Raw genomic sequence first — 26,209 nt, forward strand, 5'->3', positions numbered from 1 at the left:
TGCTCTCTGCTTTTTTTGGATGACAATGATGAGTAGTTTTAGCAGCCAGCCCAGCACAAATTCTAGGAAATCCCGGGGTGCATCTGTAATTATTTTAGGGTCTTCCAGAGGTTGGAGACCACACCTGTTAGTTATGAATTATTTCCAAGGATGAATTTTTTTTAAGGCTTTACTGTTGGATCTGTTTGAAGAATTCAGCCTCCCCAATTTTTTTTCTTGTAATCTAATTCTGAAAAGTAAATAGCAATGATAATCATTTTGCTGGATATGAAAGTCAATTGTCAGTCCTCACCAGAAGAAATCATGTTTATAATTTAATTTTAATTAAGACCATATTTAAAATTAAGAAATAATTTAATCATGCTTAGAATTAGACCAGCATTTTAAAAGCATCTACATTTATATAACATCACTGTATGTTCCATATCGAAGTCAAACTAAAATATGAATCTCACATTTGAGTTTGTAATTTTTAAAATATTGATGAATTACAAAGAAAAGCCCAAAATTCCATAATTTGCTATTATTTCAAAGAATTTATTTTCTTTTATTTGTGTTTTTTGTGGATGAAACAAGAAAGTAAGAATTCAGGAAAGTTTCATAATAATTGGTAGTGAATATGCAGATAAGTAATTGAGTTTGGAAGAATTTGGTCTGTTTTAATTTTGTAAACATTTACTATGTCCAAACTCTGTGCTACGTACTATACTAACCAGTGGAGATACAAAGATGATTTACACTTGGTATTTATCCTAATGATGTAGGGTAGACATCTACATTACAGATACATTTCTGGAAAAAAGTTTGGTCAATTGTTTGAGGTAACAGGCAATAACTTAAAAAACAAACCAACAAAACAAAGGAGCTTTAGTTGGACTGGACACTGGAGTTACACATGATAATGTCATCTACTTTTCATGTCACCTTTGAGAACCTCATAAAGGAGGAAACTGACTCTCGGACATTGAATCTCCGTCCCAAGTTAACCTGGTTAATGAAGAGCAGGGCCAGAATTTAGACTTAGTCTGTCGGAACCCCAGGGGCCAAATAGTCCTGTATTCCAGACAGTCTTTGGGTACAGATCACAGACCCTTTGGCCATGTGTTTAGCACCATTCAGCCCATTCTCAAAGGGCCAGGGGAGCACTCCAAGTTGGGAATGTTTATTGGGTGATCTGTTTCTCTGTACCTCTCATCCTCAAGGCTAAGAGGGCTCACAGTTCCTTAAGCTTTCACCAGCTGGCAGAGGCAATTGGAACAGAAGGTAACACGTGGATTTATTCAGCTTTTTTCAAGTACCTTATTAAATATATATTGACAGGTCATTATTTGTCGCGGTTAAGTTGGTGTAAACTGAATTTACATTAAATCTGTGAGGTCAATTTCCTCATCTGAGGGTTATAGATGAAATTATCCGTGTATTGCCTTTCAGGAGTAAGTTGCCAAATAGCCTTAAGATTTTATTATTCCAATTCTTAACTGCTGTGCTAGGAATAGCTGCTGGTGCTTGATACATGTTGAATGACTAGATGCAAAGGATTTAAAAACAAGTGTCTGAGAGGGTGAGGTGCGGCGCAGTTAGGGTGCCCTATTTTACCTCTCCTAAAGGTCATCTTCGGGTGTCAAGACCCGGTGAGGGAGGAGATACCCTGCACCCCGCTCCAACAAAGGGTCAGCCGCGCGGGCTCCTCGGAACGCTCCAGACCTCAACCCGGGCGCCCCGCTCACCCTGGCTTTCCGTGGCTCTGCCACGCGGCCCTGCGCGCTCGCGTCCGGGCGGATTGGAGCCGCGGAAAGGGCACCGGGCGCCTTTAAATGCTAATGAGAGCCGAGGGCCCGACGGCCGAGCCAAGTTTCCCCACCCTTCCCCCTCGCCCGCCCTTCCCTCCCGGGCCCGTGCGCCGCCTAGAAAAACTTGTGCGGGGCCATTTTTGGGGCAGTAAGATCGAGCGAGGAGCCCAAAAGCAAGCGCGCAGCCCGAAGCTCGAGCCGCCTCCGCCGCGAGACCCCACCTCGGCCGCCGCCGCCTGCGCCACGAGATCCGCCCCGGCCTCCCCGAGAGCGAGCCCCGGCCGCCGCGACCACCAGCCGCGCTAACCGCCGACCAACCGCCACCGAGGCGCCGGAGGAGAGCGGAGGAGGAGGCATGAGCGAGGCGGGCGAGGCCACCACCACCACCACCACCCTCCCGCAGGCTCCGGCGGAGGCGGCCGCCGCGGCTCCCCGGGACCCCGCGCCCAAGAGCCCGGCAGGCAGCGGTGCGCCCCAGGCCGCGGCCACGGCGCCGGCCGCCCTCGTCGCAGGAAACCCCGGTGGGGACGCGGCCCCCGCAGCCACGGGCACCGCGGCCGCCGCCTCTTTAGCCACCGCCACTGGCAGCGAAGACGCGGAGAAAAAAGTTCTCGGTGAGTCAGGCCGGGGAGGGCAGGGGCCGCGGTAACGGGGCGGGCCCAGCTGGTCGCCGAGCACGTGTGGGCAGCTAGCGCTGCATCTCCCACCCTGGCGGGAGGGCGGACTGCACGGGGTCCCCTGGGGTCTCCGGGTGCCCAGCGCCGGCTGCCGCTGGCCGCCTCCCTTGCCGGCGCTCCCAGGTGAGCGCGCAGCACCCTGCGCTCCTCTCCGCCCTGTGCGCCTCTCTTCTGGTCCTGGGCCAGAAAGTTTGGGTCTTAACTTCTGTCACCCAGACGGGCACTGTCGCGGATTCCCTTGGTGGAAAATGCCTGCGTTTGGAGAGGAAAGAAGAGGCGGTCTGGGAGAGGGGACCTTTGGTCGGGATGGATGTGGATGTAGGGGAGAGACCGACACGTGGGCCTGGCACTTTGGGGTCCTTGGTTGGGATCTGGGAAAGGCGAGCATTTCTGTTGGGGAAGAAGAAGGCGCTAGAAGGAGACGGGGAGGGAAAGATGGAAAGGCTTCTTGCCAGGAAGGGTCAGGTGTCTGTCTCTGACGCCCTTCCCACATGGGCTAGGGAAAGACGCCATCCTCCTGTCGGCAACAAGCCAGCAAAGAGGTGTTGCAATCGTCTCCGGGAAACATGGGTCTTAATCCCACGTCCTCCTCCCCCTCTGTGCCCACTGCTGCAAACAGCCATTCAGTGTCCACCAATGGCTACATGCTTCCCTCTTCCCGGACTGTGGGAACGCACGTGGTGTAGCAGCTGAAAAAACTTCGTCGGAAGTGGGGGTATGACGTTAGTTCAAAACATTGTTACCTTGGCACTTGTAACCTAGGAAGGGAAACAGGAAGATGAAATGTTCAGATTTGGGGGGCAGTGGATGCAAAGGGCTTCTGTGGTGGTTGTTGGTTTAGTCACATAACTTAAGGGTTCTCTTCTTAAGTAACGCCCTGTGTGAGTTCTTAAACAGGCTTGCAAAGCAGGCGGTTGGTGAATAAGCTCCCTAAAGGGTGTGTGCCCACATCTTTCACTCTTTTAAACAGATGGTGTAGGATGCTTCGGAGACATTTCACTATTTGGGGTGGGGCATGTTTGTCCGATCTCTCTGAGCCGAACTTCCCCTTTGGGAAGAAAGTTGAGGGAACAATGTGAGAAAAGTGTAACACCTTTCAATATTCCCCACCTCGAGAGAACTATTTTTCTTTTTTCTTTTTTCAGGGCTTTTACTAAGTTCCTGCCAAACAACATACTAATTGTAACCAGTGTAGGTTAAGAAACAAAAGAGACCTTGTTTTGCTGGACTAAAAGTTGCTTAAATCTTGTCTGTAGTATATTGTGAAGTTGTTTCTAGCAAATATTTCTTGGAACACTTTCTGCCAGATGTCTGAAAGAGACAACTTTGTGTTCTCCAAAGCAGTGTTAAGATAACATTCTTAATGATGCCTTATTTTTGTATAAAGGAGCTTTTGCGGTTTTTTACTTAATCCTGTACTCTTCTGAGATGGGGAAAGCAGATACTGTCTTTGAAGATGAAGGAAACATAAATTCAGGTTAATTTCCTCAACCAGCTGCCTCTGCAGGTCCCTGGTGATGAGTCTGATGACTTTTATCTTTCCACTCTTAACTGCGATCTCTTTACAAATGAAAGACAGCCCTTTCTACATGACACCTAAACACTTTGTCTGTGTCTAGTGTCACCGTCTTTCCTTTGCCAAGCCAACACATGGATGCCTAAAATGTGCTAGGCGCAGTGCTGACTAAAATGGATATGTTCTAATATTTGCAAATAGGCCTTAACTTCAGTTTATAGGCACATAGGCCAGGAAGAATAGTTTTCATGAGTGGAAGAGAATTTTCCTTCTAATAAATAGGGAAATCTATGATCTTCCTCTGTCCCCACACTTCCCTTTAGTGTATGTGAAGTGGGTTTATGGTTTAAAGCAAGAAGTGGGAATGAATTTTGATAGTATGAAGTTCTTGGAAGTATTTGTGGAATTACGAAATTTTTTAAAACTGCATTGTAGAGTAAAAATAACCTTCACCCTGGATTGAGGTTAGACCTGTATCGTCTTTTTCCTTTATTATTAGTATTGCCTTTTTAATCAAGATTATTCCTTCAGCAATGTTAGAGGTTAAAAACAGTTCCAGTCTTTATATTTTCCCAAGTAGTTAATTTTTGGGGCAAATGAAAAGAGGCACAAAAAGCATATTATTTGGAATAGTCCCTGACTTAAATGCATATAATGTATCAAAACGGGCCTCTTCTGCTAACACATCAACTGTTTTTTCCTCCTTTGCCTTGCTGCTCCAGTTAGAATGGCCTGAAACTAAAGATTGCCTGGGTTTGATCTCTCCTTTGGAGAGATGAGAGATCTTTGGAATTAAAGCTGGAGAATGCCTAGTCAGTGTAGGCTGCATAGCTTTGGAGACATAAAGACATGTTTTTTTTTTTTTTTCTTTCCCCCCACAAAGACAGCTAAAATATTTCCCCAGTCTAGCAAAATTCAGAACTAACCCTCCCTACAACAGAGCAAGTCTTAATTACTATTTTAGTTTTGAATTTACAAGTGAAACCTTATTGTTTATCCTTGGAAATTATAAACTTTGCATTTTATGGAGAGACAGCATGGATTAATGTTAATTTCATTCTCTACTAAGCCTTTTTTCTTTTTTTTTTTTTTTTTTTTTAAGGTAATCTATTGTCAGGTTTCCCATTTCATTGAGTCTCAATAATTGCTTTTTGCACTTCCTGAATTTAGACAGGGGCATTTCCTAGAAGTACTGAATTTTTCATTCACAATTGATTCCAAAGATAATATTTAAAATAGTTGAGATAAATATAAACTTACAAAATACAAGTTACGTGAGGTTTTATTTTGTTTAGATTCCCTCTCTTAATTCTCCTAAAATCTGGCATGGTAGAGAAGTGGTCCTGTTCATGAAGTAGAGACGGTGATCACGGTAAAGAGGGGGATTTTATGGAAAATGCTTAAGTTTTATTCACACAACTGTAGAGAGCAAGATAAACAAAGAAGCCCAAATGCATCATGTGGTTTGAAAAGACCTGTTAGATCATGTCTCAGGGTGGTAAGTACAGAACTGGATTGAGACAGCAACAGTTCTGTTGTTATTCTCGCCGCCTCTGATGGGCTCCCATTGGGCAACTGGACAGGTTGCTTTATGTCTTTGTAGATTGCCTATTAACAAGGAGCCATCATCTCATTAAAGTTGGCCTCATATTTCCAAGTCTGAAAGTGATGTGTTAAGGTCTTCCACCTGTCTATACTCTTTTATTGTAACCCCTCTTTCGAACTTATAAAATGTGTCTAGGTTAAAACTTGGAACGTTCACCTTGAACATTTTTTCTTCAGTGTTTCTAAATTTTAATGATTACAGATTTGTATAGACTTAGAACCACTTCTTATCTTACGACTTTCCTGAAAAGTTGAATGAGGAAGAAAGGTTTTGTCTTCTGAAAAGTATTTCCTTATGAGATCTTGGCTTGCTCCATTTTCTTTTTCTCATATATTTTGGAATTAAGCTTTTAATGGTTTCTTTAGGTATGTTTAAGCTTTGTATAATGTTATCAAGATCTTAGTGATATGAGCTTTATCTCTTTGTAGGTCAGATACTAATTTATCTGCTTAATCCTATTTTAGCCACCAAAGTCCTTGGCACTGTCAAATGGTTCAACGTCAGAAATGGATATGGATTTATAAATCGGTATGTGTGTGCGTATATCTGCATGTTTTAAATTTATACTTATGTTGTGGCACCAGCAGTTATAAAATACTTCATTAATGGCTTAGATAAATTTTTTAGGTTTCTAAGCACTTTAAATATTCTCATTTCTAAGCTAGTGGTTGTTAAATATTAATTAAAATACATTTCCAGGACACTCACAAATAACTTGTTTCATAAAATCTGGTCGTTGAAGAAGAAAAGGAGGAGGAGATAAAATCAGAAACGGGGAGGGCCTCAGGATAAATGAGACCATATCCATAATTTCACAGATGGAGAAATGGAATCTTAAACTGGTTAAGCAGCTTTCCTAAGGTCACTGAACTAGTGAGTAGTTGAGCTGGATGTTTAACCCAGTTCTGGTCCAGTCCTATGTAGAAACTGTAAACTGTGGTAACTTTTAACCATACAGGAATGAGAACATAACTACAGGCTGCTGAGAGTATTATGAGGTTTTTACGTGATATCGGCATTTTCTTTGCTTTCCCACCCTGTCTTAAAAAAATTCCTCCAATTTCTTGTCTCCTTTGGTGGGGAGGGGGTGGGGGACTGTTTTAAGTTTCAGTGTAAGGAGAGCCTAGTTCACAGCTGTGCCCTGTCCTTTTAACTGTCTTGCTTTGCCTTTGCTGGGAGGAAAATCTAGGGCTCTGATTACACACCATGTGATTCAGAAAGAGACAGAGGAAGGGGATGTTTCTGTATGTTGAGTCTATGAGCTTGGATTTAAGTACTGTGGCAATGTGGAGGAGGAAGGTAGATAGCTTGTGGAGTTAGAAATGTTTAGCAAGGATTGATTTTAGGTGTCCAAATAGAGTGTAGAAAATAAGGGAAAATGTATGTTGTGTTTTGAGGATTTGGGATTTAAATTCATAACACATAAGTTCTTTTAAGTTTTTCCACATACCTACTACCTTTAATTGTAAGCTTTTTGTCTTTCAACAGAAATGACACCAAAGAAGATGTATTTGTACATCAGGTAAGAGGGATTAAAAACACTACATTTGCTATGTGAGGCGGGGTGTGTAATTTTCTGTCATCCTTTCCCAGGAAGTCCTGTGGGTTGTTATTTTAGTCTAAACTCTTTCTGTGATTTATTTTGCAACAAGAGCAGAGTTTCACATTTTAAGATTGGCAAATAAGTTCTTCTGCCCCATCATGTTAACTGTTTTCAAATAGTTTTATTTTTGCAGTTGTATAAAGTAATATTTGGTTAGACCACTTTCTAAATTTTAAAGCCTTTGAGTTCTTAGCCCAAAAAAAGTTTGTTTCCATGAACATCCTGTTCTAATGTGGTTTCTCCTTAGTGTTTGCCTGGAGCCCATCTGGCTTCTGCCAGGGAAGGTCTTGGTTAAACCTCCTCTATCAGAGCAGCTCTCTATTAAAGTAAATAGCACAGAGAAGCAGATAGTAAGATGAGAAAACTTTCAGTTCCCACACTAGCCCTCACTCTTGTTAAATGAGGCATGTTAGGACATATCCAGGTCCAAAGATGCAAATTCCCTTAGATTTGCAGGAATTGGAGGAAGTGGGTAAGATACGGAGCTTCTCTGCTACAGGCACCTCAGTCTTTCTTTGCTTTATTAGCCTAGGATGTTATTTATTCCGTTATTCATATGTCCTAGGCTTCCTTTATAAAATAGGTTAAGAGAGAGAATACTAACCTTCGTTCTTTTTGTTTATTTAGTTTTCAGGGAATTGTCTGAAGTGTGTGTTGCTAGAATATAACAATAAGGGAGATGGAGCAGCAGGTACTAATGCCTGGCCGTTCACTTGCAGTGCAGAAAGCCAGAGTGCGTCTGGTTGTCTATGTTTCTGTTTTCTTCTGTTTAGGTTTGTGTGTGTATTGGGGTGGGAGTTGGAGATGGTGGTATCTCAAAAGAGGCTCTCTAGTTGTGGTTTCTATTGTTTATATTTCTACTTGACTGGATACATCTCAGTTGTACCTAGATAATTTGAGTGGATGTATTTTGCTTAGATACAGTGACTTTTAGGGTCATAACAGTGTTGTTTAGAATACTTGGGGGTTTGAGGTTTATAGACCTTTTGGGGTAAGAATTCTGAAGACGGCTAGGTAAAGGTCCTCAGAAGTTGGTGTATTAGCGGCTGGCTTTATTAGCCTGTGAGTATCTGACCCGATTCCAGCCCCCGTGAGGTTGTGTGGTGAGTCACTTCAATGTGTTGAGGCTTGCCAGTTTAGCAGGAAAAAGGGAGCGAGCCGGCAGGGAGGGGCTGTTTTTGGAATGGCTGAATGTTCATGCTGCGTGCGTGTATATCCTGTCCTGAACTGCCTTTTTTCCTCTGTGGGTGAGGTCTCTGCTCTATTGGCTATTTCTTTTCCCTCCTACTCAGAGTTAGGGGATGGGCTGGATTACACATACTTAATCGCTTTATAAAATAAGGTTGACCTAGTTCCATAGAAACTCAAGCCCCTTTAACTGTTTAGAGATACCAGCCAAAGAAATGGAAATGTGTTGCAGGAATTATTCTCTGCCTTCATTGACTGAAAAAGAGAGAGCAGCACTTATTCATAAGTAGATACTTACGTGTAGATGTTTAATAAAGAATAGCATCTTAACTAACCTTTTAATGTATTGTCAGGGAACATAGGATTCGTTGACATATGAATTGTGTGATGGGGAAATGTTGAATAAATATCATATAGGTAGAGTACAGGGGTATGAATTCCCTGTCCTCCCATCATCCCTGGGTATGTTAGATTTGTGACTTCAGATAAATCACTTTAACTGTTAGTCTTTTGTTAACTCACCCACAAAATAGGAGGGGAGAGGGGAAAGCCAGATTATTACTAATATGTTCTGATTTTTGAGGTAATTTTGTTTACTCTGTCAGAAATATTTATCCCCTTGGCATCTTAAATTTTTTTGTTCTTTATCACTGCCTCCTTTCCCCCTCAACCCTAGCTTGCATTTTAAAAAGCCCTATTGGCCGGGCGCGGTGGCTCAAGCCTGTAATCCCAGCACTTTGGGAGGCCGAGGCAGGTGGATCACGAGGTCAAGAGATCGAGACCATCCTGGTCAACATGGTGAAACCCCGTCTCTACTAAAAATACAAAAAATCAGCTGGGCATGGTGGCGTGTGCCTGTAATCCCAGCTACTCAGGAGGCTGAGGCAGGAGAATTGCCTGAACCCAGGAGGCGGAGGTTGCGGTGAGCCGAGATCGCGCAATTGCACTCCAGCCTGGGTAACAAGAGTGAAACTCCGTCTCAAAAAAAAAAAAAAAAAAAAAAAAAAAAGCCCTATTGAAGTTAGTAGTTTCTGTTGTCTACAGGAAACTCTGTACCTAAAATATGCGTTTGTGTGTATATGTAAGATCACACAGAAGCATTTTTTGCCCTTGCTGATGGAGCTACCGCTTCATCTTCTGAGAGTCAGAGAATCTCAGAAACCTAATGGTTTGAGGTAACTAATACATCTGATATGATCAGGTGGTCAGTCTGTAACAGTACCGTGTAGTCACTGCACACACTGCAATTACAGAAAAAACATGTTCTGTTTAATCCATCAGCAAGTTGAATAGCACAAATCAAGAGAGTAATGTGGAATGTAGTTTTATAGTGGTTTTTCTTTGTTTTTTGGAGATCTAGGTTAGTGAGCGAATGATGGAAAAATAATAGTTGGTCAACAGTTTCTTCAAATTCACTCTAGTGTACTTGAAAGCACTGAGATCTATCGTCAATATTGAAATACAGTTTGAATAAAGTTTTCTGTTCTCTTGACAGACTGCCATCAAGAAGAATAACCCACGGAAATATCTGCGCAGCGTAGGAGATGGAGAAACTGTAGAGTTTGACGTGGTTGAAGGAGAGAAGGTGAGAAGAAATTGCGGTTGGGTATCAAAGTCCTGGCACATAGTTTTGTTGCACAATAAATTGAATTGTGTCTCAGCCCCTTATGAATTGACATGACTTTGGAATTTTTGTACAATAGCAGGAAGTAAATTTTAAGCAGCTTTTTTTTTTTTTTTTTCCGACGGAGTCTCCCTCTGTTGCCCAGGCTGGAGTGCACTGGCACAGTCTTGGCTCACTGCAACTTCCGCCATCCAGGTTCCAGCGATTCCTCTGTCTCAGTCCCCCAAGTAGCTGGGATTACTGGCACCCACCACCACGCCCAGCTAATTTTTGTGCTTTTAACAGAGACAGGGTTTCATCATGTTGGCCAAGCTGGTCTTGAACTCCTGACCTTATGTGATCCCCACCACCCCCCTGCCTCGGCCTCCCAAAGTACTTGGATTATATGCATGAGCCACCGCACCTGGCCAGCAGAAATGTTTTTGACATTGTCATTATAAACATTCTGCAATAAAGATACTTTAATTTCCTATTTAATAAATGATCAACTCTGATTATGGAAAGAAAAGCTGATTTCTCAATTAAAAAATAACTTTTATTTTTGTGCCAAATGTATATGTTTTGAAGTGGAGATTAAACTTTAACTATCTTATATATTAACAATATATTAAAACTGCTTTTTGGCCAGGCGTGGTGGCTCATGTCTGTAATCCCAGCGCTTTGGGAGGCCAAGGTGAGCGGATCACCTGAGGTCAGGAGTTTGAGACCATCTTTGCCAACATGGTGAAACCCATCTCTGCTAAAAATACAAAAATATCTGGGTGTGGTGGCACACATTTGTAATCCCGGCTACTCAGGAGGCTGAGGCAGGAGAATCGCTTGAACCTCAGAGGCAGAGTTTGCAGTGAGCCGAGACACTGCACTCCAGCCTGAGCAAGAGCAAGATTCTGTCTCAAAACAAAAAAGAAAAAAATGCTTTGGGGCAAAAGATTTTTAATTTATCAAAGTAAAGTTTTCAGGCTGACTTGTAAGCACTTCTACATACAAATAATACATAGTAAAGCATATTTTAATCTCAATAAAAAGAGATTGAAATTGAATATAATCATTTTGTTTTCTGCTTGGCTTGGATTTTGGGAAGCTGAAGATACCCTGATAGACCGTAAAACAGCTTTGTTCAGGTGAATTGACTCCAAGAAGTTGAGGGATTATCCTGAAGACTATCTACAGAAGTTTTTAATATTGTTATATATTCCATGTTAGTAATGTCCTTTATGTTTTGTGTTTAGTCAATAGTCTGTTATAGATATTAGTAAAACAATATTGACTAAGATTAAAAACACAGTAAAACTACGTATAGCACACACCTACCATGGCAGCTACTCATGACAGCTCAATTATAAACTAACTGAATGAATGAATGGTTAACTCCCTGATGTGCTCCTCCCACATACACGTATACCATTCCACAGTTCATAGTGGCTCTCAAACGTTCTGTTTTAAAAGAAAAACACTTTATTTCATTTGATACAGAAATTTAAGCCATTATCTTTGCTAGTGTGATCCTCAAGGTATCTTGTAATTCTCTGAGATTTTCAAATCATTCACCAGCACATGCTGGTCTGTGATGATCTTTGATATCCCATCCAATTGTTTAAAATTTGGAGTTGATTTTTCTTCTGTATGTTTTCAGAACTCAAGGTTTTACAAATGGGATGAAGGGTGTGAAATACACTCTCTGAAATCTTTGTCTAAATTTTTTTTTTACATTTTTGAAGCATTATTTTATCCATTTGTCCATATGAGAGTAAGAATTCCAAATCTGTTTCAGGGATAATAGGAAAGTCTAAAGAAAAGACCCCTTCTTCTTGTTGCTGCCAAAATGGGAGAGGTTTCACTCAGTACTTTTGTGCTGGACAGAGAGCCACGTGAGCCCATGAGTAGGGATTCTCCTCTTGGTACCTCCTAGAGTAATAACATAGGTTTCAACACATTCTGGGAAAATAACAGTATCTCAGTTCTTTCCCCTTAAGGAATATTCTTTCTGGTCTAGCATTACCTCTACTTTGACAGTTGTATATTTGCTAGTTTATGGTCTTTAAAGAGGCTACATGTTGCTTTTGAGATTGGCAGGACTAGACAAGAAAGCAGAGCTCAAGTTGTGTAAGCAAACAAGCCGTGCATGTTTAAATCAAGACGTGAAATGCCTTGCTCACTTTGTTGAAAACCTAGATCTATTTTTAAGATCACAGTGGGAATTCTTAGTATGTTCTGCCAGTCTTATACTCTAGCCGTCCCAGGCTAGTTTTTGAGTAAGTTTATGTTCCTTTTAGTTTTAAGGCCATTTTTTTTTTTTATTTTCTTCTCAGGGTGCAGAAGCAGCCAATGTGACTGGCCCAGATGGAGTTCCTGTGGAAGGGAGTCGTTACGCTGCTGATCGGCGCCGTTACAGACGTGGCTACTATGGAAGGCGCCGTGGCCCTCCCCGGAATGTACGTTGTCTCTGTTGCTTGTCGGTGATTGAGAAATTCTTCATGCCAGGAATTAAGTGTATGTACTTGGAGCAGATAAACGCCTTGTCTTCTCCTGGAGACATGATTTCTGTTTTTTCTTTAGAGGAAATTTCTATCTTATTTTTTTTTTTTAATTTTTATTTATTTCCATAGGTTTTTGGGAAACGTGGTGATTAGTTAAACGAATAAGTTCTTTAGTGGTGATTTCTGAAATTTTGGTGCACCCATCACTGGAGCAGTATACACGGTACTCTCAAGGGGAAATTTTAGTGCTCAGATTTTATCCATAGCTACTGGTCTCGTTAGAAACTTGCCATTCCAAAGTTGTATTAGTTAAGGATATATTTGGCTACAAGTAATAGACATTTAATTATCTTGTAACAAGAAGACTTAAGGGAGACAGTGCTGAGGTTTTAGCAAGGTTTCTCAGGCTTTGGCACTTTTTTCTACCCAGAACCTAGTCAGATGACATTTCACTGGCAAAGGGGAATGCGATTTCCATCACTGACTTAACCTTGTTGTTCATTCCTTGGTGCTGATACTGTTGACCGCTAAGAAAATCAGCATTTGCTTGGTGAAAGAATGGGAAGTAACTTGTGAATAGGTAATAGAAGTGCTGGCCACAGAACTATTAACTAATTTGCCTTAAGAAGCTGTTTTATTTAGCATTGCATTTTCCCATTATTTCAAAATAAAGAAGCAATAAGTGATGCTATGGATTTTTAGTTCTTTAGGTTGGTCTCAATGCAGGGGTAAGAGTTTGTAAGCAAATCTGACTAGAGCTTTCTTGGGAGGCTCAGTTTATAGGAATATTTTCAAGGCACCCAAAATGGATCCAGTATATTTGTGGTCATGAAGAACTTACTAGATTTGAATCAATTCTTGGTATTTCTAGAATTAGAACCAGGGATTGGTACATTGAAGAAAACTCCAAATGCAGTGCTTGTCAGCACAGGATTGTGGCTACCAATCTCATCCAAGGAAAAACTCATCAGAATTAAATATCTGCAGATTGAGAATAACTTACCTTAATGTTGATAGATTTACAGCTTTCTGTTTACCTGAATCCTTTTCTCTTTATCTGCCAGCCTTGCACACACTGCCCAAATTAATTCTGTCAGGTTCCTTAAGACTTCTCTCTAGTTTCCTTGTTTTTGCTTATCTTATTTGACTTTTAATAAGCTATGAGGGGGGGTAGCTAGGAATGAGCTGCTGTAGCATTTCCTACATCATGTTCTCTTTCAAGTTCGTCAGAGTCACAGAGCTCTAACTGTGATTTTGACTCCGAGGTTAATTCAAAAGTAAAAGAGGTAGAAAAACATTCAGTGAAAAATTTTTCTTTAAGACTTATCCCCTCCAAAAACTGAAAGTTCTAAAGTCATGCATATAAAAGATATTTAGAAACAAAGTTGTGAAAACTCTTAAGGTATACACAAATGAAGCTTTTTTGTTGTAATAACTGAGGCCCAACAACTTGTTCAAGTATCTCACCAAAGAGTATGTTCAGCAGGCTGGTGCCATTATTATGCTTTGTAAAACTCTTAAAGATTTGATGTGTAAAATTCAAAAGAGGAAGATAGGCTTAAAAAGAAAAACAGTTGCCGGGCGCGGTGGCTCACGCCTGTAATCCCAGCACTTTGGGAGGCCGAGGCGGGTGGATCACGAAGTCAAGAGATCGAGACCATCCTGGTCAACATGGTGAAACCCCGTCTCTACTAAAAATACAAAAAACATTAGCTGGGCATGGTGGCGCGTGCCTGTAATCCCAGCTACTCAGGGGGTCAAGGCAGGAGAATTGCCTGAACCCAGGAGGCGGAGGTTGCGGTGAGCCGAGATCACGCCATTGCACTCCTGCCTGGGTAACAAGAGCAAAACTCCGTCTCAAAAAAAAAAAAAAACAATTTATGTTGTCTCACACTTAATATTTTGGTGAGCCTTTCTGTGCAAATAAGTGTTTACATAATTGTGAATCCCATCTAGGATAGAGGTTTTATGAAGAGTAGAATGGCTTGATTTTTTTTAAAGGTAAGACTAGTTGAGGCTTTTTTGGAGGGGGAGTTTGGTTGCATATTTGGGCTTGTTCTGGAAGGGTCCAAAGCTTAAATACACTCCGGTAAAAAAAAGGAATGGGTCATTATTTTGCCTTTTTTATTTATTCATTTTTAAAAGCTAGTTACTTTCCATTAAAGACGTTTGCATGTACCCTTTAGGTAGTATATGATGTAATTTAAATACAGGAAAAATAGAAAATGAATCAATAATTTCCTTTGTTAATACAGCCTATATTTAGAAGCCTCCAGTATTAGGGCTTATTACCATCAAAGTACAATTAAAGCTTTACTTCTAAGCATACAAGGGAGTCATGCCATAGGTCAGTGGTTCTCAAACTTTTTGGTTTTGGGATCTGTTTATATGCTTACATGTTATTGAGAATCCTAGAGTTTTTGTTAATGTGTGCTTATATCAGAAAGTATAATAAACTTAAAAAGAGTGGTATTGCTTTATAGTTTTGCAGATCTCTGATGTACAGTTTAATAGAAGATAACTGGATTCTCACATCTGTTTCTGCATTCAGTCTGCTGAGAGACCACATGTCATTGTAGCCTTTGGGAAGCCCCACCATATACTTCTAAGAGAATGCCTGGGAAAGGCAAATAGCATCTTAGCAATATTATGGCAGTAGTTTGACCTCGCTGAACCCCCCTGGAAGTTTTCAGAGATCTCATCCACACTTTACCGACTGTTATAGGAAGTATACCACTTAGGTCAAATATGTTGGTAACATCATAAAATGTCTTCTTTTTTGGCTTTTCCCTGACATTGCCTCAGTGGATGGTAAATGTTGGGAGACACGCATTTCATGGAGCTAAACGTTATAAACCTTGCAGATACTCTTTGGGTGGTTGGTTAACTGATACTAGTTCTAATTAGATTACTATTAAATTGATTGTAGATTGATTGCTCTTGCTTTTCTGCTTCCTGGTATTTTATCTGCACAGATCTGCTCTAATCTTAATGTACTTTATCCCAGGCAATCACATGAGAATCTGGGTTAAATGCATTTTGTCTGTATAATGGAAGGGATTATTGCTTTGGGGAGATTTTCTTTTGGTGATAACTCATCCTAAACGGTGTTCTTTGGTTCTTTCCTTGCTAAAACTTCCTCTGAATCTCTGTTTCTTTGCTTCGCTAGTACGCTGGGGAGGAGGAGGAGGAAGGGAGCGGCGGCAGTGAAGGATTTGACCCCCCTGCCACTGATAGGCAGTTCTCGGGGCCCCGGAATCAGCTGCGCCGCCCCCAGTATCGCCCTCAGTACCGGCAGCGGCGGTTCCCGCCTTACCACGTGGGACAGACCTTTGACCGTCGCTCACGGGTCTTACCCCATCCCAACAGAATACAGGTAAAATTGCAACTGAGACTTCTCTTCAGCAATCCTCACCCTTCCGTCCTTCTCTGCCTCCTCTTCCTCCTCCTCCAACACCGGCTGCCAGAAACCTTGCTTATGGCTTCCTGATGCTACAAAAGCTGAGGCAAGGCCTTCAGTCTGCTTTTTTAAAGCAGCCATTCCGGTAACATTTCTAAAAGCAAAACCACGTGATCCATGCCTATACTAGGGAACCCTGGTGGCTAAAGTTGGTAATTGACAGAAGAATACAAAAATTAAGGTAACAAGACGGGTGGCATGTGTAAGAGCTTCGACTTTGAAGTCTGGCTACATTTGAATCCTGTTTCTGCTACTTATTAGTGAGGTTTTGAGAAAACCAAGTTTTAGGTTAAGTTCATCCATTAAATGTGGGCACTAAATGCCTGCACCATTGGGTTGTGATGATTAAATGTGAAGGATTTAGCAAAAGATGCCTGCAGCTTATAAATAACATTCATTAAGTCTTGGATTTAAATGAGATAGTGCTGATTTTTAAAGGCAGCCTACCAAAACGGAGGCTGTGGATTATTGATTCTCCTTTTTAACTGCAGAACATTAGTACAGCTGTTGTGAGTTTGTTTTGTGACTAATAAACCTTACATCAACTCTGCAGTTCCTAGGGGACTTGGGAAACTAGGGATAGGTCATCATTTTATCACTGGCCACACGTTTTGTCTCCTTGGTGTCCTTGGGGTTTCTTTTTGTCCCCCAGCTAGATGTTTTGACTGAACGTTAGGTTCAGTCTGTTCTCCGCCACCCTTCTCCCGTCCCATCATGCATGACTGTGCTCTTGCTTGTTTTCTTCCTTCCACTCGCCAACAGCTGCCCCTGACAAAGGTGCTAAAAATAACAAGTAGACTTACATATATGGAGAGACTGGGTACATGAGACATAGTGGGTTGCTTTAGGGCAGCTCTCTGGGCTTCTAGGAAACAAGGACAGCAAAAGTCAGTGAGATTGTAATATGCACTTATTTTTAGTGCCTTAATAGTGCCATCCTGAAATACTCCTCCTTAGTGTTTGGCATATACAACAAATATCGCGTTTGCTGAAAACATGATCCTTTTCCATATTTTTTGGAATAAAATGTATTTCCCCTTAGGAATTGAAGTTTCAGAGCAAAGTCATTCCTTAGTGCCATGTGCAGAAGCTAGTTGAAAGCTACTTCTGAACATGTTTGCTTATTCCCATAAGTTAACTTCATTTAGTTGTTGACGGAATGGCTGACTTTCCTACCTAGTCCATGTCAAAAGTAAAAGTTGTCTTGATCCTCTAAGCAGCATTTTAAAAAATAATCTTTCTAATATCTACTGTGTTTGGGTGTTCCCTAAGTAGTCAGATGAAGCCAGTCAAGAGCATCAAAAGAAAATTCCTAAGGTTCTCATCCATATAACTAAGCTACTTCAAGGTTGTCAGTGTGATGTCTTAAAAATATATAGATGGATCTCTAGGATGCTAAAAATTATTGAGATCAAATAGAAAAGTCTTTGCCAACATTTTCTACTATTACAACACTGTGAAATGTATTGGGCATAATAGAAAAAAAAATAGTAATATATAGGCCAGTGATACTTGCCTTATGCACTAAGGACATAATATAGCATGATTGATTAGTGACTGAATGACTTCCATTTTTAAAGAAAATAGTTCAAATAGTTCTATAGATTTAAAACGTAAGTAGAATCATTCACTGAACTGCTATGTACTTGTCTTTGAGAAAATAATTATATGATGGCGGGAAAGGAGCAACATTGTGGCATCTACCAAGTGACAGATGTTTAGAATTGGTTCTTAGTTCTCTCTGTAGCCTGAGGGGAGCAGTGGTTTGCATATTTTTTGTTGTCGCAAATGAGGGATTTTAGTGTTTTTAAAAATCAGCAACTTTTATTTTGCATGGACAAGAAGCAGTAGAGCTTAATTTTAATTCATTTTGTTCATGTCATTTGTCATTCTAGCAAACTCTCATCCTTTGTACATGTTAATTGCTGTTTCTGTCGGAAACTCACAGTTTCTGAGGAAAAAGTGGCGAGCTTATATAGGAAACTAAAGAGAGGCTCATGTGTTGGGGATGATATGATTGAAGGTGGGGAGGGTATGAGGTGAGATGAAGGTGAGATCTCAGGGGAGATCAGGCATGCTGGTAGACCACTGTAAAGACTTGACCTACTGTAAATGTGATGAGAAGCCAGTAAAGGGATCTCAACAGAAAAGACACATGTAAGAGATTACTGGACTGTTTTATTGGGACTAGACCACAGGAGGCAAGAGTAAAAGTAGGAAGAACAGCTGCTATAGTCTTTTCAATAGAGAGATGAACGTGGGTTGTATTAGAAACTGGCAGTGGAAGGTCTGATTAAATGGTTAGATTTGGAAAACGTTTTAAGCATATAGAGTTGTTGGCATTTCATGATGGGTTGAATGAGGAGTATGAGGTATGGCAGTATACTGTATGAGGAGTAAATAATAACTGTGGTTTTGGTGAAGAAAGATTGACTTTGGAGGGAAAGGTGAAAATTCTTTGGAGGTCTTTTTCTCATATTCAATTCACCTACAAGTGGAGGTGTTAAGCAGGTAGAAAAAAGTAAATAAAGCAGAGCGAAGAGGTAGAAAGTGGCTGGAGGACGGAAGGTATAGTTTTAGATACAATGGTTGACCACTTTTTGGGGGGTTCGTTAAGTTATATTTGAGAAGAGACATAAATGAAGCAAGAAATTATCCTTCAGGCCCCAGTAAAGGCATGAATGGGAATCTGAAGGGGAGAAATGGGACTGTAAATAATGATTTGGGGATCTAAAATAGGGTATTTAAAGCCATAGGGGCAGGATAAGATTATAAAATGAGTGTAGGTGGAAATAGGATCCTAGGATCACGTTCTGGGACACACCAACGATTAAAGCTTAGGAAGATGAGGATTGTCTAGCAGAGGACAATGAGAAGGAGCAGCCAAGGAGACTGTATTTCAAGAAGGAAACATGTTCAATCTTGCTAATAAGTAGAAGAGATTAAGCTGAGAGCTGATTATTAGATTTGGTAACTTGAAGATCAGTGGTTTGGTGAAGACAAAAGTTTAATTAGAATGGACTTAAGAAACAGCAAAGGGTGGGAAGAGGAGACATATCCCCCGCTGAGGTTTCTGTAGTGGTGGTCATGGTGTTTGTTTTTTCTTTAGAATGTATGTCTGTAAAGAAATGGGGCAGTAGCTAAAAGAAGATACGGGATCAGAGCAAGATTTTTGCTTGATTTGATTTTCTTTTTACAATGTTGAGTTCCCCCAGTCTCTCCCTTACCCCTTATTTCACCAACAACTTCTAAAGCTATTTGATGGGGCAGATCAAGGTAGACATGTGTGTTTGCCATACACAGACATACATATATACACATACATAGCCACACATACATATGTAACATATTGTGTGTTTGTGTGTTCCATAGTTCTGTCTACTGAAAGGTCCCGAAAGCAGTGATACCTTAGTAACAGCAGTGAACATACTTGTCGCCAAGTTTTTGTTTTTAAATAACATTCTCCAACAAAAAGAATTCCCTTTGGAGAAATGGCTGATTTCAGAGCTGAGACAGAGAAAGTACAATATGAACCTGGAACAGCTCGTTGTGCCTGAAAGTGAAGAAGTACTCAAAGAATGTTGGAAACATGTCAGAAGGATATGAGCCAGCTTGAAGGATTTCCCATTGGCCAATAATGATGGTAACAGATTATAACTCATTGAATAAAATAGAAAACCATGACTCCATACAAATATAAATAAACCTGTGTTGAAAAATTTGATAAGGAATAGTATATTTACACACTTTGTAAGTACTTCCTCACAAAGTACCCATTAATTACAAAGAAGGAAAGAGTGAACTTAAAGTGGAGGACCCTGGTGGCAAATACCACCTTAGCCACTTACCAAAGTGAACATTGTCAGTAATGGCACAAATTGAAACTATATGCCACCTGACAGGATACAGTGAGGAGAATGTAGTGTCACTTTTGTGACTTACTCCAGGGATACAGAAACAAAATCTAATCATTTGTGAACACCAGATAACCCAAGCTGAGGGATATTTTACAAAATAACTGGTAACTGGTTTGTAATCTTTTAGAAAAGTATTAAGGTCACGAAAACGAACGCAGTGGCTCATTCCTGTAATCCCAGCACTTTGGGAGGCTGAGGCGGGCAGATCACGAAGTCAAAGAGATCAAGACCATCATGGCCAACATGGTGAAACCCCGTCTCTACTAAAAATATAAAAAGTTAGCCAGGCCTGGTGGCAGGAGAGTCACTTGAACTGGGGAGGCGGGGGTTGCAGTGAGCCAAGGGCACTCCACAGCACTCCAGCCTGGCAACAGAGCAAGACTGTATTCCAAATAAAATAAATAATCGTTTCAAACAAAAAATATGACTTACTTCAGAGCGTAATTCTAAGTGATGTTTTTGCTCTTACGGGCATGATTGGGACAAATGGTGAAGCTTGAATGGGATCTGAGAATTACATGTAACCTTTCTGTAAGTTTGTGCGTATTTCAGATTTTTAAAAAATGGAAAAGGATGGTTGTTATTTCACTGGCTATATATGCTCGGATGGAAATGATAGAAAAGGTAAAAATATATAGTGAAGGGATAGCGTTAACATGCTATGTCTAGTTGATGAGAATAGAGAGGCTGTTGGTTTCAGATATCAGCTGGACCACTTATCCAGGGTAATGGCAAAGAAGAAAGTTCTAATGTAAATATAGGAAGGTTGGTAGGTTTGCTAGTGAGAATGTGGAAATTGTCTTCCGATTGTTTCTCTTTTCTTAATGAAATATGAAGGATGGTATTTGGCTCTTAGGAGGAGGAAGAGATATCTTGAGAAAAGAGCATTGAGATACGGCGGTATGGTAAAGAATTGCAGACATTGTTGGTGAGTTTTTTTGGTTGTTGTTTTTAGTTCTTTCTTTCCCCAGAAGTTGTACAATAAGTTAATTTTATTCTACTGGCTTAAAGTAAGTTTGTTGTAAAGAAAAATAAAAAAGCATTTTATTTAAAGAGCTGAATGAAACGTATCCGATTTCAAAATCTTAAATTGATAGGCTACAGTAAAGTTAGGTGCTCTGGGACTAAGCAAATGACTTTTCTAGTCAGACTAGCTGTGTCTTCCTTCTCAGTCATTCACAATGATTTACTCATAAATAGTTTGTGTTACTATTTTTTACTTCCAAAAAAAGTTCTGAACACGGGCTGTATGCTCTGTATCTTATCCCCTGTGCCGTGACACTCACTGTCGGCTGTCATTGCCTCTCCAGGCTGGTGAGATTGGAGAGATGAAGGATGGCGTCCCAGAGGGAGCACAACTTCAGGGACCGGTTCATCGAAATCCAACTTACCGCCCAAGGTACCGTAGGTATGTTGCATTTTCTACAAATGGCCAGTTCAAGAACTTGTGTGCGCAGTGGTAGAAGGAGGACGGTGTTTTGTGGATTTATTATATAATTTGAAGATGTGTCTGCTTTGACTGCATGCCAGAGTTTTCAAGTGGTGGTATGACATTTCCCCCCTACTTAATACTATAATTCTTAGTTATCTCTGCACCAAAGCATCATTTTGTATTCTGGAACTATAATATGATATAAATTAATAGTTAATTTTTATGAAAATAAATCAGATAAATTATTGGGGGGCAGTTCTGTGGTAATGCTGCAAAGGAAGAATTGAGTGTCAGAGGGGATTTGGGATACTGAATATTTTAATCACTGAGGCAGTCCATTAGAGTCCAGGGTATGATCACATTGCCTGAATTTAACTTCCTACTCTACAATTCATTAGATTTGGACTGCATTCCAGCCTGCGTAATAGAGTGAGGCCCTGTCTCAAAAATAAGAGAGATGCTCTATAGTTGAGGATTAAAGGTACTAATACAGCTAAGATAATTAGTGTGGTGCTTGATAAAGTAAGGCCTTAATATCAGGAGATATTATACCACCATTGAGGTTAATATTAGTGAATGCTAGGTTATTGTATCTGTGCTTTACTCCTTTTGAAGACTGAATGAGGCTAGACTCCCTCCCTAAGAGCCTTTTGAAGCTTTTTATACTATAAGCCTGCCCGTTCTTTTATCTTAACCTTTGTGGTAAATGGAGAAACTACAACTTCCTTCCTGAATGGTGTTTATGCTACCTTGAAATTTGTCAATAGGGGTTTATCGAAGGGAGAAAAAGCATATTATATTGGGAAAGGATTCTACCAAGTCTATATCCTTTTTCTTCACAAGGTTCCCTCCAGTTTTAGGCATAATCACTAATGACTCGGTACTAAGGCCTTTCAAAATAAAAGAGACTGCATAGAAATGCCTCACAGGAATGGAAAGGATGCAGTAGCATGTGTGAAGCTCAGCTTTGTCGGTCCCTGGCTAAGTGATCTTGAAAAGTCATATGTGACCTTCTTTGACCTATAAAAGCAGCACTTTCATACAGCTCAACCATATACTTTATCATCTAAACCTCTTGGTTTTCTCATTATAAATCTCTTCCACAGAATTGCCATTGAAATTAAATACTTAATTTGAAAACCAACTAGCACAAGCTCTGACACATAGTAATGTTTCTTCTCATGTTTAATTCCCTTAGCCTCTACTAAATTTTGTTCACGGAAGGCAGACACCAGACCACTTTTCTTTTTTAATTTTCCTGTTAGTGCTTATTAAAGGGCCTGATAGGAACGGAGTATGTGTTGGGTATATATGTGCTCCCTAAAAATATGTATTCAAATGAAAGGAAAAAATGATGGAAAAATAAGATTTTTTTCATGAAACCTCTGTTCCATTTGCTGCATTGGCCTGTGTATAATTTAGCAATAAGTACTGATCAGTTGATGCCTCCTGGATGCGAGCGATTCTCATGCCTCAGCCTCCCACATAGCTGGATTACAGGCATGTGCCACCATGCCTGGCTACTTTTTGTATTTTTAATAGAGATGGGGCTTTACCATGTTGGCCAGGCTGGTCTCGAACTCCTGACCACAAGTGATCTGCCTGCCTTGGCCTCTCAAAGTCCTGGGATTACAGGTGTGAGCCACCAGGCCCAGCCCTGATCACTTGACTTTTTAATTTTTTAAATTAAATAAAATCTTACTTTCTGGAGAAGCCCTGGCCTGTTGGCACTTGTTCTATGTTCCCTACAGCAGGGGACCTCCTCGCCCACGACCTGCCCCAGCAGTTGGAGAGGCCGAAGATAAAGAGAATCAGCAAGCCTCCGGTGGTCCAAACCAGCCGTCTGTTCGCCGTGGATACCGGCGTCCCTACAATTACCGGCGTCGCCCACGTCCTCCCAACGCTCCTTCACAAGATGGCAAAGAGGTAAATCCAGCCCGTCAGGGCAGATGTTGCCAGATCATTTTTAATCATGTCAAACTTTAGCATTCTAAGAGTGGTTTTATCACGTGATAACAAATATGAAAACATTTTGCTAAGTGTCCATATATATAGGGTATGCCTTGCACATAACACAAACCAAATATTTGATTCCAGTTAAATTTCTGTGAAAGAATGATCCATACTAATGGGAATTTAGAGCGTTAGGGCTATTCAAATAACAGGCATTTATAGAGAGGAAGCTGCCTCTAAGCATGAGCTGAAAACACTTAACACAGACTTTATGGAGAGTAGCGGTATTTACTTGCTGTTTGTAAGCTGTTCTTCTGTGGTAGTAATTTGTTTTGTTTTGTGTGGGGTTTTGGTTTCGTTTTGTTTTGGCAGAGACGCCAGGGACTGAATGTGGAACTAATTTGTGACTCGTACATAAGAGTAGTTAAATTTTTGCATGGTGATTTTTCTTCACAGGCAGGAAAATTCAGACTTTTAAGAACTTTTAGTCTTGAACCTTCCACTGTCACCTGACTTATTTCTGATTTATGGCTTTGTTTTGCATTTTAGGCCAAGGCAGGTGAGGCACCAACTGAGAACCCTGCTCCAGCCACCGAGCAGAGCAGTGCTGAGTAACACCAGGCTCCCCAGGCACCTTCACCATCGGCAGGGTAAGAGCTGGGGCGGCCCAGTCTTGAGTTGGTATTTTCTTTTTAGTATCACTGGTTTCTTAACAAGAGTACAAATTAGTCTAAACTAGTTCTGCAATTCATCTGTGGCAACCCGTTGTCTCGGTTGGGATTCTGTGGAAAGAGTGATTTGGTGGTTAAATATTTCTGGGATTGACCTCATTTTGATAAGCTTTGGTGAGGGTATAAACACTCAGAAAGAGGTGATGATAACTCAACTTCTTTTTTCTACACAGGCAGTTTTTAACCACTCGTACCACTTAGGAAAACAAATGCAAAAAGTCCCTAACAAAGGCCTGGTTTTAGTAATCAGGAACCATTTCAGAACCTTTTTTGTTATGAGAAAGAGTAGAATAAACTAAAGGGGTTTTTCTTTTCCTTTTTCTTTGATAATCAACTTAATTTTGAAGCAGTGCAGCATAATGTATAAGAGCCAAGGTTTTTCTATCCAGGACGGGCTCTACTGCACCTCTCACTTGCTCGTTGATCTAGAGCAGTTTATCCTCTTCCATCCTACTGAGCTCGAACTTCTGTCCTGTGGAAAAAGTGATTTGGCCACTAGCAGATGTTTTGATGACTTGGATCACTGCTTGCCTTGGCCTCCCAAAGTCCTGGGGTTACAGTGTGAGCCACCACGCCCAGTGGTGTCTCAGCCCTGTCTGCTACTGGTAAAAATGAGGATACTAATTATACTTACTAGGGTTGTTGCAAAGATTATTAAGTGAAATAACGGTTAGGAGGTGTTTACAGTAGGGTAAGGTAAAGAATAACCTCTTGAAAAAGGATAGCTTGTTATTTTCTTTGTCATTTTCTACTTTTTTCTGTCTTTTAAAGATCTTGGAAATTTTATTTATAAAGATAGAAATATAGCTAGAAAAATCAACTCAACTATAAATTCTGGGTTTTTTTGTTGTTGTTTTTTTTAACGTATAACCTTTTAAACTGAGACTTTAATTCTTTTGATGCTTCTTGGTTTTGCTCTTTCTATGAACTTTTAGTTAAGAGAGGTTATAAATTCAGTATCAATGCTATTTTTCAAAAATTGTTAAAATTGCATAAGTGAAGTTTTGGGATTATTATAAGTTCTTGTGTCTTAAGGCCATCTGCTTTTATATCCAATGATTTAGGATTTTAGTCAGCCTTTTATTAGGTGGACATTTCCTATGAGGGCAATATTCTGTTTTATCTTGGGTAGCATGGACAGTTTGTCACAGAAATAAGTTCCCTATTCAGACTTGAAATCAACTGATTTAGAGTAACATATTAATCATATAAAAATGGCCATAACCTTTTGTGGAGTAACATTACTTCCAGGTATTTTTTCTAAGGAAATAGTTTAAATATTGGGAAAAAATAGTTCTACAATTTACAGTCTGACATTTGGGAAGTAGCTGACTAACTGTGATATATTCATATTAAGAGATAGGGTGCAGCCCCTAAAATGATTTTGAGTATTGTTCATTAATAATGGTAATTTTCTTTTATACAATTTTATAAATTTTTGCTATTATGTACTGACTTTTCTGGTTTATAAAAATACTTTATTAAAAAGTAAGAGTTTCCATTTAATTAGCAGGTAGCTTACAGATCTATACAAGATGTGATTATTTAGAGCGTTTGATGTACTCTTTTTCCAATTATTTGAAAAGCAGACAATTTTTGCCTTTTTATTCTTTTAACTCTTGGTTACTGTGTCACTCTTTCTAAGTTTGATTTTAATTTTTTCCAGGTGACCTAAGGAATTAATGACGATTCAGAAATAACGGAAAAAGCAGGCCACAACCTTACCAACACCAAAGAAACATCTAAGCAATAAAGTGGAAGACTAACCAAGATTTGGACATTGCAATGTTTACTGTTATTCGTTAAAAAACAACTGCAAAAAGAAAATGTCAACAGATTTTTCCAGCAAGCTGAGAACCTGGGAATTCCTGCACAGAAGACAAGAGAGCAACCTCCCCAGTTTCAGCAACCACTAGGTTTATATTTTTTTTCCCTGGTTTTTACTGTTTTGGTAATATAAATTGAAACAAGAAATATTAATACCACATGGGGAGAACCCCAACCAAAGAAATCTGAAATATATAGTAAATGCTTTTTTTTTCGTTTTTGTTCATTTTGGATGCTGGTGCTAAACCTCCAAGTGTCATGATTTAAAAAGAAATTTTGTGTCCTCCTTATTTATTTCTAGGATGAGGGAAGGATAGTATTTTTGCTTTCTTATGTGACTCTCTTTGAAAATGTGCAGTAAGAAATTCCTCAAAAATAAAATTTTTACCCTTCAAAGGACAAAATGTT

General features: G+C 40.2%; 1 protein-coding gene across 8 annotated transcripts; it reads left to right on the forward strand.

Moving 5' to 3' along the window:
* The first annotated feature begins 1,817 nt into the window (after nucleotides 1–1,817).
* On the forward strand, nucleotides 1,818–26,209 carry YBX3 (Y-box binding protein 3). Of its 8 annotated transcripts, none has more exons than XM_032254318.1 (10): nucleotides 1,818–2,404; nucleotides 6,054–6,117; nucleotides 7,078–7,111; nucleotides 9,876–9,965; nucleotides 12,314–12,436; nucleotides 15,651–15,857; nucleotides 21,169–21,266; nucleotides 23,042–23,216; nucleotides 23,793–23,893; nucleotides 25,641–26,209. In XM_032254318.1, exons 1-9 carry the CDS (start codon nucleotides 2,146–2,148, stop codon nucleotides 23,856–23,858), a joined length of 1,116 nt encoding a protein of 371 aa, XP_032110209.1. In that variant the 5' UTR covers nucleotides 1,818–2,145; the 3' UTR covers nucleotides 23,859–23,893; nucleotides 25,641–26,209. The 8 variants fall into 8 exon arrangements, with proteins under 8 accessions (XP_032110209.1, XP_032110210.1, XP_032110211.1 ...); XM_032254319.1 differs by having other exon boundaries at nucleotides 23,045–23,216; XM_032254320.1 differs by having other exon boundaries at nucleotides 21,169–21,257.

This window comes from Sapajus apella, unplaced genomic scaffold (assembly GCF_009761245.1).
Source record: "Sapajus apella isolate SASKATOON/1434 unplaced genomic scaffold, GSC_monkey_1.0 scaffold86, whole genome shotgun sequence".
Classification (NCBI taxonomy): domain Eukaryota; kingdom Metazoa; phylum Chordata; class Mammalia; order Primates; family Cebidae; genus Sapajus; species Sapajus apella.

Excerpts from the sequence above, each read along its gene's own strand:
- YBX3 (XM_032254318.1), top strand. The coding sequence starts at position 2,146 with ATGAGCGAGGCGGGCGAGGCCACCACCACCACCACCACCCTCCCGCAG. Across the intron at positions 6,118-7,077 it reads GGATATGGATTTATAAATCG|AAATGACACCAAAGAAGATG; the intron begins GTATGTGTGTGC and ends GTCTTTCAACAG. Across the intron at positions 23,217-23,792 it reads CTTCACAAGATGGCAAAGAG|GCCAAGGCAGGTGAGGCACC; the intron begins GTAAATCCAGCC and ends TTTGCATTTTAG.